Genomic DNA, 15,791 nt, shown 5'->3' with positions numbered 1-15,791 from the left:
TGTACCTGTGTGTGGATGTGGGAAAACTTCTACAACAAAAGTAACAGTATATTACCTCTAGGAATAAGCCCATTGCATTGAAGAAGCCCTTTAAATCTGAGCTTGTGATTTAATCATTTGTAATTCAGAGAGTTAGATCACTTAATATGAAAGGCTTTACCTCTTACAAAGAGCTGAACCTTGCCCTCACAGATACGCACTTAATCATCACAGCGACTTACAGGAGGAAAAAAAACGCATCTGTATAAAATCAGACTTAGCCTTTTGACATGGAATAAAATATCAAATAGTCCACCCCAGTGGATACTCAGGTACTACACCCCCCCTCTTTGAATTATTTATAGGAGTGTCTGTGCTTGTTCAGATGAGACACAACAGCTCTACAAGCTGCAGCCTCTCCTTTGTACGACAGACCTAGAGTCCTCTCTCAAAAGAAAACCACATTCAATCACTTCTTAACTCTTTGGCGTTCACATAGAGTCCAATATGTCAGCAGGAAATACGATCTCCATGGTCTTTTATGGCTTGTATTCTTTCCTAAGATGACGTAGGGATACATTTTAAAGTAAAATCTGGAATTGGTGTTTAGTTTGGAGCTTCATGTGCAGGCTTTTAACATTTCTTATGTTGATGCCACTTTCAGATTTTGTAATTCTGCCGCTCATGTGACAAACTGATTTAGCAACCAGTTTAATCAGTATGAGGGCAGGATTTTCACTCATTTTGCAGAAGTTTAAAATAAAACTTGCAAAAAACATATGGTTTTAATCCAAGAATGAGACACTTTGTTTTTGTAGAAACACTGCAGACAACAAAGCTTGTATGCTTCTCTGATCCCTTCGTCTTAAGCTACTGCTTTCTGATTCAGGTTATGGAAACCCCACTACTTCCCTTTTCTCTGTTGTGTCTCGCTGGATAATCATTACATGGTGAATGGTCAACACCCTTAAAAAAAAAAAAAACCCACACAATTCAAAGAACAAAAGACACAGCACTGCAAACTGAAAGGTTTAAGATGAGCTCCCTAGACGTCTCACACAACTGGCAACTCTCTGCACTCAGTGCCTCTCTGAGTGGCATTTCAGTCCTGGAAGCTTTCCTGAATACTTGATGATATTATTTTTCATGTAAAACCATGCAGAGCTGAGTCAGAGCAGTACACCTCATGAATCCAAAGTTTGTAGCAGTAACTTCTTTTCTGTGTGATGTTATTGGTTTCTCACTTCACTGATGTTTGCAGGCAATGAGATCTCATCAATCAAGGCTGACTTCTGGACTTAACCTGGACCGTTGCAACACCTTGGGTCTGTGCTTTCTCAGGCATTCTGATGTAGATCTAAAAGTTTTGTTGTCTTGTTGCACAGGGTATTTCGAGTTTTCTGAGCTTTCTACAGTGTTAGTGTTGAATCCTCATCAGACATGTGAACGGCGGGGGGTCACGTGATGGCAGCGAGCTGAGAACAGCGTTTTAGCGGAGGCTCCGTACCACTTGGTTACATTTTTCTTAATATCCTGACAGTCTGCTCGGCAACCACACAAATTTTTAGCAGATACTACGGGCTATGTCCCTAGAATCATTCTGGCCTCAATCTTTTGATAGCATGGGAAAACCAAGGAAACCAAAAGACAAAAATGATGCGTCCTCGGGGAACAACGACTCGCACCAAGATGGCGCAGGGCAGTCTAGCCCTGATGTTAACAAAGCTACCGTTGACCTGGACCCAGCCATGGCTAAGGCCTTTGAGGCTATGACGGCTAACATAATAAAAGTGATCGATGATAAGCTGGGCCCATTATCTACAGCGGTACGCCAGCACACTGAAGATATTAAAGCCGCAAATACGCGGCTTGATGAGGCTGAAGCTAGGATACTAGCTTCTGAAGACATGATTGCGGCCTATGAATCCAGAATCGGACAACTGGAGAAGGAAGTCCGTTTATTATCTGAAAAGGCTGACATGGCAGAAACTACAGCAGACTTCTCAATGTCCGACTTGGCTGAGGGTTTGGAAACGAATCAGGCGGTTCATTTTTTGGAATCGTGGTTACCTCAGTTTCTTAAGATACCCACTGACACGGGGCGTATTCGGCTGGAGCGCGCACACCGCGTGGTACCTGGGTCACAGCTGTCCACCGCTGGTAACAAACCTCGGCCGTTGCTGCTACGCTTCCATTCATTTCAAGACAAGCAGCGGGTGATGGAGGCGGCGCGCAGGGCCAGCCAAGGTGACGCTCTCGCTTACAACGGGTCCCGACTTTTTTTCTATAATGACTTCTCTGCCTCCGTCGTGAAGAAGCGTAAGGCCTTTGATCCAGTTAAACGCCAGCTACGGGACCAGGGAATATCCTACGGGTTATTTTATCCAGCCACTCTGCAGGTTTCTTACAATGGTGCCAAGAAGACATACACATCTCCTGATGAGGTCCTCGCCTTTATACACTCACTGACTTCTGACTGACGCAAGTACTAATACGTGATCTGTATTGTCTGAGGTATTGGTTGCTGATCACGACTGTCAATAATTTATTTTCCTTGTAACGCCAAGTGGCGCAGTTGCTGCTTATTTGACGGTGTGTCTATGCTCTGGTTGAGAATAGTAGAATATGAGGGAGTTGTCCCTTTGTTCTTAGGGAAAGACCCCATTATTTTATTTTGGCTTTGTATTTCTGTTCTGTTTAACTGTTCTAGTTCTTTTTCTTTTTTCGTTGCTCAGGTCGAGAGTATTTGTCAAGGCCTTACAGCTGATTATTCTCTGCATGTAAATTTCTATCTCTTTTACACAACGTCAGCATCTACATTTGTACAATTTTCTTTTCTTTTTCTGTCATTATAAGGTCCAACGTAAATATTAAATTTTGTTCTTGGAATGTGAGAGGCTTACAAAAACCTGCTAAGAGGGCTGCAATTTATTTTTTTCTAAAGAGAGAGGAGATTTCTATTGCATTTCTTCAGGAAACCCATTATGAAAACAAAGATTTGACTAAACTCCATAAGAGCTGGGCCGGTCAAGTTTTTGCAACTTCTTATTTTTCATATGCCAGAGGGGTGGCAATCTTGATTAACAAAAAAGTCCCTTTCACTGCTACAGAATCTATTGTGGATCCTTCAGGATGCTTTGTCAGGGTCTCAGGTACACTCTTTGATCAGACTGTTTCACTCTTAAATATATACTGTCCACCCAGATATTCGCCCGATTTTTTGTTTAAAGTGTTTTCACAGTTTGCAAATTTGATTTTAATTGTATTCTCGACCCCTATATTGATAAACGTCCAGCCCATGGCTTATGTATGTCCAAACAGGCCAAAATGCTCTCTTTATGCCAAGATACAGGGTTTTCTGATGTTTGGAGATGCTTACACCCAACAAACCAGGAGTTTACATTCTTCTCTCCTCCACATAAAAGTTACTCCAGACTTGATTACTTTTTTGTTCCTTCCACTAATATAGCCCACGTTCTCTCTTGCTCTATCGGCAACATTATACTCTCTGATCATGCCCCTGTATTTATGGTTTACAATTTTACCAATAATGCTTCCCTGTCCAAATTTTGGAGATTTCCCCCCTTTCTTCTTAAAGATGACGCTTTTATTTCTTACTTAAATTCTGTATTGAAGATTTTTCTGTGGATTAATTCTGTTTCTGCTAAAAATCCTTCTATTCTTTGGGAAACTTGTAAGTCCTATTGCAGGGGGCTGGTTATTTCCTATATGGCATCTAAGAAAAGACATAGAACAGAACATATTAAGCATCTTCAATCTAGCTTAGCTGACCTTGAACAGAAACATATATCTACACCCAATCCTGAATTACTTACAGAAATTTCAGTTGCCAGAGCAGCTTTGAATACGCTTCTAATTCAAAAAGCAGAATACTCACTTAAATTTGCTAAACAAAAACTTTACGAATCCGGAGATAAACCTGGTAAATACCTTTCAAATCTTGTGAAGAAGCAATCGGCTGCTCATACTATAGTTTCTATTGTGGGTTTAGATGGTTCCAGGTATTTAGATACGAAATCTATTAATGCTGAGTTTGCTAAATTTTATTCAGATTTGTATAAGTCGGAGCAGCCTCCTAATGCCATAGATCCCATGCATTCTATTTTTTCAGACATTACACTTCCAGAGATTACAGAAACCCAGAAACGGAGTCTTAATGCTCCAATCACCAGGGAGGAGGCTCTCCTAGCAGCTCTCCTCTTGAAGTCTATGCCATCTGGGAAGGCCCCAGGGTCGGACGGGTTTGGGTATGAATTTTACAAAGTGTTTTGTGACACTATTATAGACCCCATGCTTGCCATGCTGGATCATTCATTTACCTTAGGTGTCCTCCCTCCCTCTTTAAGTGAAGCAAATATCTCTCTTATTCTAAAAAAGGGAAAAGACCCCGAAAAATGTGCATCCTATAGACCAATTGCTTTGCTTAATTCAGACCAAAAACTACTTTCTAAAATACTGGCTTTAAGATTAGAAAAAATACTCCCCGATGTCATTTGCAATGATCAGACCGGTTTTATAAAGGGGTCGGCACTCTAGTGACAATATGAGACGCCTACTAAATATTATTCAGTTTCTTCATGACTCCAGGAGCCTAGGTTTAGTGGTTTCTCTTGATGCTGAAAAAGCGTTTGACCGTGTAGAGTGGTCATATTTATTTTATGTTCTGGCTAGATTTGGCTTTGGGGACACCTTTCTCAAGTGGATTCAGATTCTCTATAGTTCACCAACTGCCTCTGTCATTACTAACGGATTTAGATCTGATAATTTCCCTCTTTTCCGAGGGAACCGGCAGGGTGACCCTTTAAGTCCTCTGCTCTTCAATCTTGCCATTGAGCCATTAGCTTAAGCAATCAGACAGAATAAATTAATATCAGGAATTTTGGGGAATGACAGAGAACATAAGATTTCATTGTATGCGGATGATGTACTAATTTATATGTCTAATCCTCAATCCTCTGTTTTGAATTTGGTCCGTACTATTGCTCTATTCAGTGAGTTCTCTGGCTATAGAATTAATTTTTCAAAATCGGAGGCCATGCCGCTTGGGTCCTTGGTGTCAATTCCTGAGCTGCCTATACCATTTCTGTTTCGTTGGTCACCATCTGGATTTGTTTACTTGGGCATATTTATAACACCCTGTTTTGATACTTTATATGAAGCTAACTATCCACCTCTCCTGGATGCCATAAAGTCAGATTTAGATCGGTGGACTCCTCTGCCTATGTCTTGGCTAGGTAGAGTTGCTCTTGTCAAAATGTGTATCTTACCCAGGTTGCTTTACCCTATCCAGATGATACCAGTTTTATTAACAAATAAAGTGATCAAGCTGCTTGAAGGGTGGCTGAGTTCTTTTATATGGAGTAAAAGAAAACCTAGATTGAAAATGTCTAAACTTCAAAGACCTCGATCTGATGGGGGTCTTGATATGCCCAACTTCAGACATTATCAGTTAGCGGTGCACCTGCGTGTAATAACTCAGTGGTTCCAGAATGATAATACGTCGACGTGGTTTGACATTGAAACCAACCAGTGTAGTTGCCCTCTTTGGAACCTCCTTTTTGTGAATAGTTCTGTCAAAGAAATTAGCAGAAATCCTATCTCTTTAAATACCGTTAAGGCTTGGAAAATGGTACGTAAACTGGAGGCATGTCATAACCGTACTTCACCTCTCACTCCAATTGTTGATAACCCAGACTTTTTGCCTGGCTGCAAGGACCAGGGCTTTAAACTTTGGTCAGGGAAAGGTATTCAAAAATTAGGAGACTTATTTGAAAATCACACGCTGATGTCTTTTCTACAGGCACAACAAAAATTTGGGTTACAGAAAACTGATTTTTTCAGATATCTACAACTTAGGCATTTTATTATTCAAGATACAACATTAACAAACACTGATTTAACTGCGGTAGAAAATACAATTTGCTCTCAGGGTAAACATTCCATTTCTATATTTCATAAAGCTATAGTTTCTAATATTCCCCCTGCCTCTGTGTCTGTGAAATTAGCATGGGAAAATGATTTGGGAATTTTGGGGTGTGGCAAGAAGTATGGGAAAAGGCTGCAAGAATTTCCGTTTGTAACCGGACCATGGCAGCTCAGTTTAGGATATTACATCGGATACATATAACACCTACTCTCAAAAATAAGATGGATCCAAAGTTTTCTCCGTTGTGTTGGAAATGCAAAGCTGAAGTTGGTGACTATTTACATTGTATGTGGTCATGTGTAAAAATACAACATTACTGGTCTAGTTTGGTCAATGATTTATATTTTATTTTTAATATTACCATACCCTTGGATCCCAGATATCTTCTTCTTGGCCTCCTGGACCCACGTATCCAACCCAAGCACAAACGACTGTTTAATTTGTTAACTTTCACTGCCAGAAAGAACATTTTGCATTTCTGGATTAACGACTCCGCTCTGACAAAAAAATCATGGCATAATATAACAATGGAATGTATCCCTAATGAGTACATCACGTGTATGCTTCACACCTCTACGGACACTTTCTACTCCACCTGGGACCCATATCTGAGATTTATTGGTCCAAACTTAGCATCCCATGTGCTGAAAGGATTTCCCTCTCGTTAACTATGTATGTCTTTTGTTTGTTTCTTCAGCTGTATATATGCTGACATCTCTTCTTTTTGTTTTTACGTTTATTTGCACATACTTTGTATAGATATTCTGTCATTATCCTCGCCTGAGCAATTCTGGTTTTTTTTTTTTTTGTTTTTTTTTTTGTTTGTATGTTCATAATCCAATAAAATGGGAAAAAAAAAGACATGTGAACGGCACCATTTTTTGTCACCTAAACGCATGTTTGAGTTTGAGTTCCAGCACTCTCTCTGTTCGGTTTCCATGGCGATGAAAAACGCGTCGTTTTAGAGAGTTTTTTTCTACTTGGAAATCCTTGTGACGTCCCGGGGTTACCTTCTACTGGTTAACAAGGGGATGTACAAATACATCAGGCGGGTGGAAAACGTCGGATAAAGTTATTTCCAACAATGGCTGGTGGGTTTACCAAGGAGAGACATCCTGCTGCATTCGTTGCTGTGGGTTGCTGTTTTCCACTTCGTTTTCAGGGTCTGATTCAGGTTCCAACATGTAGGGCTGTATGCTGTGTGTTGACAGTGTATTATTTTTTTTTTTTTTGACGGCGAAAGCAGTTGCGGTGCGCGCTCCTGATGTAGTGCAGTGGCGGGAGGCGGGGCTTAATGCGGAAGAGTCTCAATCCACTCGTTTTGCCCACAGGCTGATCTGACAGCCTACGGAGAGGGTGGGTCTGAAGTAAATAAAGCGATTTGTGACAATAACTTGACCAATCTCAGCCCTTCTGGTCTCAGACATAAAAATAAATTAGCCTGAAATGCACATAATAGTTCCACTTTAAACTGTCATACAGATGGCTTCACATTTGATTTTCAGATGAAAGATGTTCAGGTTATGTGGTTGTAAAACCAAGCACACACCATCATCACTGTCGTGCTTTACAGTCAGGTGAGATGGTGTTCGTAGTTTAGTCTAAACTTGGTGTTGACTGGTTTGTTTTATTTAGTTTTGCAACCCTAATCTTTGTCACCATGTTTAGTTTCATAATTTAGTAATTCTTCTGCCTTTTCTAAATCTGATGTCCTCTAACATTTAACGTGCTGACAGACATCTGTAGAGCAGAGATGTACTTCTTACATTTTTTTTTGCAGTTTCTCTGAGCATCGCACGCCTTGCGGTGAACTTGATGGCAACTGTCTTGAATGTTTCCTGCTGATGAATAATTTCACAGTAGAATGATGAACTCTGAAATATTTGGAAATGATCTTGCAATCTTTCCCTGATTGTTGGGCTGCAACAGGAAGTAGTGTAAGCAGAACCAATGCTTTTATGTCCAGGCGTTTACCCACCAATTAGTTTATTAGACATTACATCAAAAATGTAAAAAGTTAACCTCATGGGGGATTATTATCATAGTTATTGTGATAATATTCTTCATGAAACGACTGTTTTCTTCTCTTTTTGTCCCCTGCAAATAAGCATTTTACATCATGTGTGATTAGCCTTAGGTGCAGCTGTACGATCATGTTGCCATGCAATGACTTTCAAGCTTGACTTCTCCATTTGTGCATCATCATGTCCACTTTGGTGAGATGACCTAAGGCCATGTTGCTGGAAAAAAAAAAAAAAAAACCTTTTCAAATTTTATAGTAAAAAAAAATCTAAAATAAGAGGAAGTTATTTTGAAAATGTGAAATCTCTGTTTAGCTCAGCAGCAAGCACATGGATGGTTGCCAGTGTTGTTTGTGTTTGTGTGTGGTTTACTGTTAGAGAGGAAAACGCCAGCAGAGTCTTTGATAGATTTCTTAAGGTTGAAATGAGTCTCATTTCACAAAAGTGAAAACAGCTTTCCAAACATATGTCCACAAGATTACCCCTGGTTCTGTCACAGCAGCTGCACTAACTCTCTTGCTAAGCTAATACAAGCTAACTCTAATTTGAGGTGTTGTTTACCTTTACAACACAAATTCTTTGTTTGTCTCTGCTTTCGTCTATTACAATAAAACAGCGTTGGCTTTCAATTTAGATTTAGTGAAGCTTCAACTGTCTGCATGGCTGATATTTCTTAAAATGAGCAAATCTTTGATCTTTCTTTCAAAAGTAAGGCATTGACGCTTAACAAATTCTTTCACATCATTTGTATTTTAACATGTCACTGCAGATGTTTGGTTCAGCATATAGTGTGTGCCTAAGATGTGTGGCTAAGCTGTCCTCTTTGACTGGCCTTAGTTTGAAATGTTGATGTGATGCACAGAAGCTGAAAGTGACTTCCTCACACAGCCACCAATCACAGGCGGGATCTCACAGATGGAGGCTGACAGTTCTTTTGATCTGCTACATATCTCTTTTACCTTGTCTACCTGTGTGAGCAAAAGTGGCATCAAAAAGACAGAGATTACCTTTATCTTCACTCTGCTGACTGTCTGTCATTTCCAGCTTTACTGTAGTGTACAGAATTAGATTTTTTTTTTTTCCACCTCTCATGGCAAACACTAATCCGACAGAGGGAGGCCAACTTTGGGGCCTCATTTGTGGCAGAGCCTGATGCTGTCACATATTAGCAATTCGGATCTACGTTGCCTGCTTGCTTGTGGTGGTTTATTTGAGGATTTTTCTGATCTTTTGCTCCATCTACAGCAAAAGCAACACATGAATATGCAAAGTAAAGTAAAGGCGCTGCTCAGCAGCGACACATTTGTTGGGTTACTTTCAGAACCCACAGTACAACCCCTTTCTGTCCACAGTCACAGACTGAGCTCCTGGTGAACAGCATATCTTACTATAAATATTTCTGCTTTCTCTTCTGTTGCACTCTCAGCACAACAAGCAGCAATAAGCATATTTAGGTTTTTAGGATGTCAAATTAGAAAAGATTTTTGATGACATTTTGTTTCTGAAACATTTTCTTTAAAAAAAAAAGATTTCAGTTAAAATGGTGTAGATGATTATTACAACACACTTACATACTGGACTGTGATTTAATCTTGTCTGAATGCATGTGCTTCTGTATGCAAAACAATGTAAAGCTCTGTCCATTTTCTAAGAATGGAAGAGGAAGTGGACAGTCACATTGAGCAGACACATTCATGATAGGAGAAGTAAAGACAAAGCCAAAAATAACCACCTGCTAAATTATAAAATATAAATTTTAAGGATTACTTCCAGTGAAAATCAAGTTTTTATCCTTGTTTGTTGTAACTATATGTATCTTCTTTTAAATGCTGTGGGTCTCATATGTTTTCAGGTAAACTTAAATTATAGTGAAAGCATTATCTGTCAGGTGATCAGATTTAGCATCACACACAAAGTTCTGAGGTAACAGACACATTGTTTTGCTGATCTGCGTTGAAATGAAAGTTTCCCAAAAAAGGGCCCACACCATGTTCCAGGACCAACTGGTTTAGAAATGAATCATGACATTTTCCTTCCCGCTTAACAAAATAGATACTTGAGCAGTGCTGACCACAGCAATTTGTTGCCCACTGAAGCAGCAGACCGGCTTCTTTGTATTTTCAGAGGACGGTTGGGGAGGGCTGGAGGCGAGTGGTCGAGAGGTGAAAGACCAATGTGCATATCAGCGAATATTTAAAGTGCTGACATGCTTTTAAGTCATTTTAAGGCAAAAGAAAATATTTTAATGGAAAGAAAAGTACAGTATCCTTTTTTAATGACAGGAAATGTGTTTGGATGAGGTTTATCAATGTGTATAGAAGGAAATTTGCCAAAAAAAAGTTTAAAACATAAAATGAGTGAAGAATGATTACAATTGGACAAACAATACAATGATTTTTAAAAAAAAAACTTCTACAAATATACAGCTGAAACATTTTGGAGATTGGCGGCAATACTACGATGCACCACTAGGTGGAGACTGTGTTCAAATGTCCATACTAATCCCGAACCTCTCACTGACTACATACGAATACTCTTGGCAATTCAGACACAAAGCTAGCTATTTTCTCCTCGTCGCAGATCACATGATGACTGGCTGTAATCACAGCAACTACAATGCGTCGTTTGAAAATTTGATATTTGAAAGAATTTTTTTCTTTATATTTTTATTTTCATTCCTTGTATTTTCTTGTGTATTGTACATAATACTTTCTTTGTTGCATAGATGTTCAGCAAAAAAAGATGCAAAATGAATGGTCTGCATTTGTTTTCAACCTGCTTTGACATTTGTGTATTTTGCGCCACATTTTGAGCTCCTGCCTGCAATGTATTGTGACCTATATTGTCCCATCCAGTAACTATCGGTGCTCAGTACTTTTCAAGATTCATTTTGAGCAGATGTGGCAATTCCTGCTCCAGAAAGTAAAAGTCCTGCCATGTTTTTGGATCAACATGTACATTTAGAACAGGTGTTTTCACTAACAGGCTTGTTTACCTGGCAAATCAGCTCGTTTGGTGACTGGTCAGAACAGCTGCTGGACAGGATTTTTACTTTCTGGACCAGGAATTGCCGCCTCTGATTGTGAGTGCTTCATGTTCTTTCCCCAGGCATGTGGACACTCCTTGAAAATGGTGTGACCACTATTGTGGCACTGTGTAGGGCAGGGGTGTCCAGCTCCAGTCCTTGAGGGTCACAATCCTGCAGGTTTTCCATGTATCCCTGCTCAAATACACCTGACTCAAACTAATCAGTCATTGTGCAGAATTTCATTGGCTGATAGATCCATTTAGTGGAAGACAGGTGTTTTGGAACAGGGATATATAGAAAACCTGCAGGACAGTGGCCCTCGAGGACCGACTTTGGACACTCCTGGTGTAGGGAATAGTGTGGACATTTGGACACAGCCGGAATGTGAGTCATTGTGTGAGTCGTAGTGTTTGTTCTGCCTTGGACAGACTAGTTCAAGTGGGAGCAGAGAAAGATGTAATTGTTCTGTTATTTTATCTTTTTTTATTTATTCAACTATTGTTTTACCAGGCAGATGCTTGAGATCAAATAATCTCTGACACGAGCACTGCCTGGCCAACACAGTGACAGTAACACACTCACAATGAGCTTGAAAAATAAGTAGTTAGCTTTAAATTTAACCCCTTAATAATTTATGTTTCCTATTTAATGATTACTGTTTTTGAGGCCTTTTGCCTTAGATTTAGAAACAGTAGCCACATTTACATGGAGCCAAATATACCAAGCGCAATCACTTTGAAAGCTCCATCGCAGGGTTGTCCAAAGTCAGTCCTCAAAGTCCACTGTCCTGCAAGCTTTCAATGTATCCTTGTTCCAGTACACCTGGTTTCGGTTACATGGGTCCAGCAGTCAATGAAGTCCTGCACAATGAGTGATTACTTTGAATCAGGTGTGTTTGGAACAAGAATACATGAAAAACCTGCAAGATTGTGACCCTCGAGGACCAGAGCTAGGGAACCATGTTCTATCGGAGTGAAAATGGTCCATGTATACACTTCATTTAGAATGGAAAGTGTCCAAGTGAAAGAATTGCCATTCAGTTTCAGAAAATTCCTTTTTCCAAACTGATAGCGGTATGATGGGAACCAGGGGTGTCCAGCCACAATCCTGCAGATTTTCAGTGTATCCTTGCTCCAACACACCCGATTCAAATAAATGAGTCATTGTGCAGAATTTCATAGGCTGTTAGATCCATTTACTGTACTCTAAGTCAGGTCTGTTGAAGCAGAAATAATTTAAAAACCCTTGAGGACAGACTTTGGACACCCTCTAAGATAAAAACTGAATCAGAAAGTTGTCAGTTTGCTTTCTTACAGCTCATGCTCTGACTACACGTAAACACTCGAGTTATGTTTCCTCAATTGGGAGGACGTTGGTGAACAAACATGTTCCCCAGACAAAGGCAAAAAAAGTTTGTTTTTAATTCAAACTGTCTCTTTGCCTTTTCCTTTTTGTCATTCGCAATAGGAGAGCATGTGCATTGAGCTGCTGCTTGAATGTACAGCAAAAACCTGTCATGGGGTGGATGCTGAGGTGACTCAAATGCAGAGTAAAGAGGCAGGGATGCAGAATCTGGATGATTTATTGCGAACAGAAGAACTCAGAGGATTAACACAAACACACTGAACCCACAAAACACAACAGAACTGAGCGCTAGAAATACGGACTTAACAAGACACAGGTGTAAACAATGAACTATCGAGACCAGGTAAAAACTAACTAACAAAAACAAAGGCTGCACAGGAAACAGGGAAATACTACAAAATAAAACAGGAACCTGAAACAAGGAAACATCACATCATAACAAAATGACATCGACTGTGACGATGGGCTGGAAAACTTCTCCATCTTTGATAAATCCTGTGATGCAAACATCTTTCTGCGCATGTCAGACAGGACCAATCTGATTACATGTTAGCGCACGTACACACCAGATCAGAAAAGATTAGTTCCTCTGTAAAAAGCTGCCCTAAAAATCTTAAATCGGGATGATTTCAAATCAAATGGAACAAAAGTCTCCATGGAAACGTGGCTACTGTTATATGGCGAAAGCGCAGCACAAAACCATGTTGATCACAATCTGATCAAGCTGATAAGTATCTTCTTCCCCCTGGTGGATATACTGTATGTTGCACTATAGTTATTAATAATTATTACAAAAATAGTTGTTATTTCATTTATTTATTTTACATTTTGTTAAAGGGCCAAGACTTCAAATAAAGAAAAATAAATTGAATTTTCAGCTCATTTATTCTTGGGTCTGGCTTTAAGGGGTTTATTTTTAACCTCATATTTATGTTTTTCCTCATTATCTCATTAATTTCCCCTTTTCATAATAATTACTTACTGTACCTGCTTATTAAGCTTTGTTTTATTGAGCTCATAAGATCATCAAATTGAGCTTAAAAATGAGTGAAAACACGACACCAAAAGAACAACCTAACCATTTGGAGCTGAAGTCAAAGCATGGGTCTTTATGGGTTCAGAGGAAATACTGCTCGGATAATGATGAGATACAAGAACGCAGGAAGATGCATGCTGGTTTTGTCACAGCGTGAAACTCATGTTGCTGAATAACAGCATGTATTTTGTATATTTCACTGGATATTTGTCACAGAAAAAGGCAGTAGAGTATCTTGGCATGAGAAATTGGGGAATTGGAAACACAAAATGTTGTTGACAATCTGTATGAAAGAAGTCGAGGCAAGACATTTAAACGCTACAAATAACCTGGTAGTGACACAAAACTAAAAGTCTGGCGATCACACAAGGGGGTTGTGAAAGGGCCGATACGCTGCAAAATCGTAAGCGCCGCATGTGCAGAAAGGATGATGCCGTCTGCTACAGTCAGAAACGTCAGACTCATTGCAGCACAGAAAGAAAGTAACTAACTAATGAAAGCTAACCATCCACAAGTTGTCCACACGTTTTGAGTTAGGGTATCCTATGAACACTGCTGCTGTCATGGTTAAAAAATGAAAAACGGTAAACAAATCCCCACAGTGCCAACAGTGAACAGATCGCTCTGATTAAGTTTAGCAGCCCTAAAGATGGTAAAACAAACATGCAATGCAGCTTCTCAAGTATGGCTTTGGGTACCAATGAAATGTCTAACTGTGGGATTTATCAGTCAAATACATATTCTGTATGTATATGTATTTTCCAATTTGCTGCTGGTACCTTCACATCAAAGTCTGCTCTGAATCATTAAACATTTTTGACTGATAGGATTCCCCATGGAGTTTTTTTGGGAGGGCGATAAATATGTGAGATACAGTGCTTCGTTAAAGGGAACACGTATGGAGTGCAAATGGGATTTTTTTTTTTTTCCTGTTTTTTGGGAAAGAGGAAGCGTTGACTGAATGGCTTTAAACCATGCAAAGGAATGAAAACTACTACAGGAATGCTGATGTGCACAAACTTTTACTGGCTTCTTATTAGAATACCCCAAACACAAAAACTCCAGTTATTTGTCCTATAAAATAGTCCTTAAGCTGCACTCTTGTCTCTTTGTGTCTTTCCCCGAAACAGCAAAATGCCTTCTTAATGTAAATGAAGACAAAACATTGAAAGTTATCTCAAAGCAGAAGTTGCAACAGATTAGCAACTTCCATGTTACGTGGGCTGTATGTTGCAGGAAGCAATGCAAGCTACTGTGTTTACACCATTCACGTTTCACATCTTGCAAACTCTCTTCTGTTTCTCTACTCAGGGAATTTGTATTCAGCTTTACAGTTATGTGTAATCTATTGTCATTTTTCCTTCTGGAAATACTAGGGATTTGACAAAACATGGACAAAAAAAATGCAACCATAAAAGAAGTGTAATAATGTAAAAAAAAAAAGAAGAAGTTTACCAGTTTGTTTTCTTTATGAAGAAATAAAACAGCTCTGGAAATGCTGCTTTAAGGCTGCAATTAGTATAATAATTGCCAGCAGGGAATTTGTATATATATTCCCTGCAATTACAGAAACATACTGACAGCAACCCTGACATGACCCTGAAAGGATTAGTAGGTAATTTAACTGCACAAGAGACAGAACAATTTCCTGGGTAAAAATTTATGTCAGAGAGAAACTCACCAGAAATCTTTGTCCATTCATTTTCAATTTGCTCACGGTGCCAGCACAGTCCAGCATTTTATTCTGAGGATGGTAAACATATTGATTTAGCTTTCTCTTTACATTTACACTCTGATTAAGTGAATTTAATTTAAAAAAAAAAAAAAGCAACATTGTCTCTAGCCTGATCTGATGCAAAGGAATGTCAAACTTTAACAGCACAAATAACTGAATTATAAATAATAAAGTAGGTCAGTTTCTCCTCCCCACCATCTTCTGCTGCTTTCACAGTGCCAGATTTAGTCACACTTTTCTCACACTTACCCTGCACAGAAAAAAGGCCACTTGCTCCTGGTCCCACCCCTCACACTCCTGTTTAGATGGCAGGTTCATTTCTGTCTCCACGGGGAACCTCTGAGCATGGATATGTGTTTTAGGAGTTACAGTAATAAACTGAACCGTCACACACCGAGGCTCCGGCACTCCAGCGTAGCCTCAGCAGGGAGAAGTACACACAGGGGGGGGTCACTTCATTAAATGCAAAATGCTCTTCCCATCTACAAAAAAAACTTTAAATTGTGCCCTTGGTTGCGTTAAGCGATGAACAAAAAGGAAGCAGGGACTTCCTGAAAGCCAGTCTGTGGTAAAACTTTTAAAAACCAAATGAGTCATAAAACTGGAACATGACTGTCACCTCCCAGTTCAGCCATGCCGGATTTACTGTCACATGTCAGTAACATATACATATATGTCAT

The 15,791-nt window shown here is 39.5% G+C and overlaps 1 protein-coding gene across 1 annotated transcript in view; it reads right to left on the bottom strand.

The window, feature by feature from the left end:
• The window catches only part of blnk (B cell linker), a gene marked incomplete at its 5' end in the record, with an annotated part of 33,991 nt that extends 18,562 nt beyond the window's left edge, over positions 1-15,429 (bottom strand). Inside the window, 2 exons of the mRNA XM_079248733.1 lie at positions 15,058-15,120; positions 15,361-15,429. Coding sequence (XP_079104859.1) covers positions 15,058-15,120; positions 15,361-15,429 — 132 coding nt within the window. The remainder of the gene's footprint in view (positions 1-15,057; positions 15,121-15,360) is intronic.
• Positions 15,430-15,791: the final 362 nt, after the last annotated feature.

Source organism: Telmatherina bonti, assembly GCF_933228915.1.
Source record: "Telmatherina bonti genome assembly, chromosome: 11".
Lineage (NCBI taxonomy): Eukaryota > Metazoa > Chordata > Actinopteri > Atheriniformes > Telmatherinidae > Telmatherina > Telmatherina bonti.
Note: the sequence above shows the minus strand (reverse complement) of the source record. Positions and strands in the feature narration are given on the sequence as shown.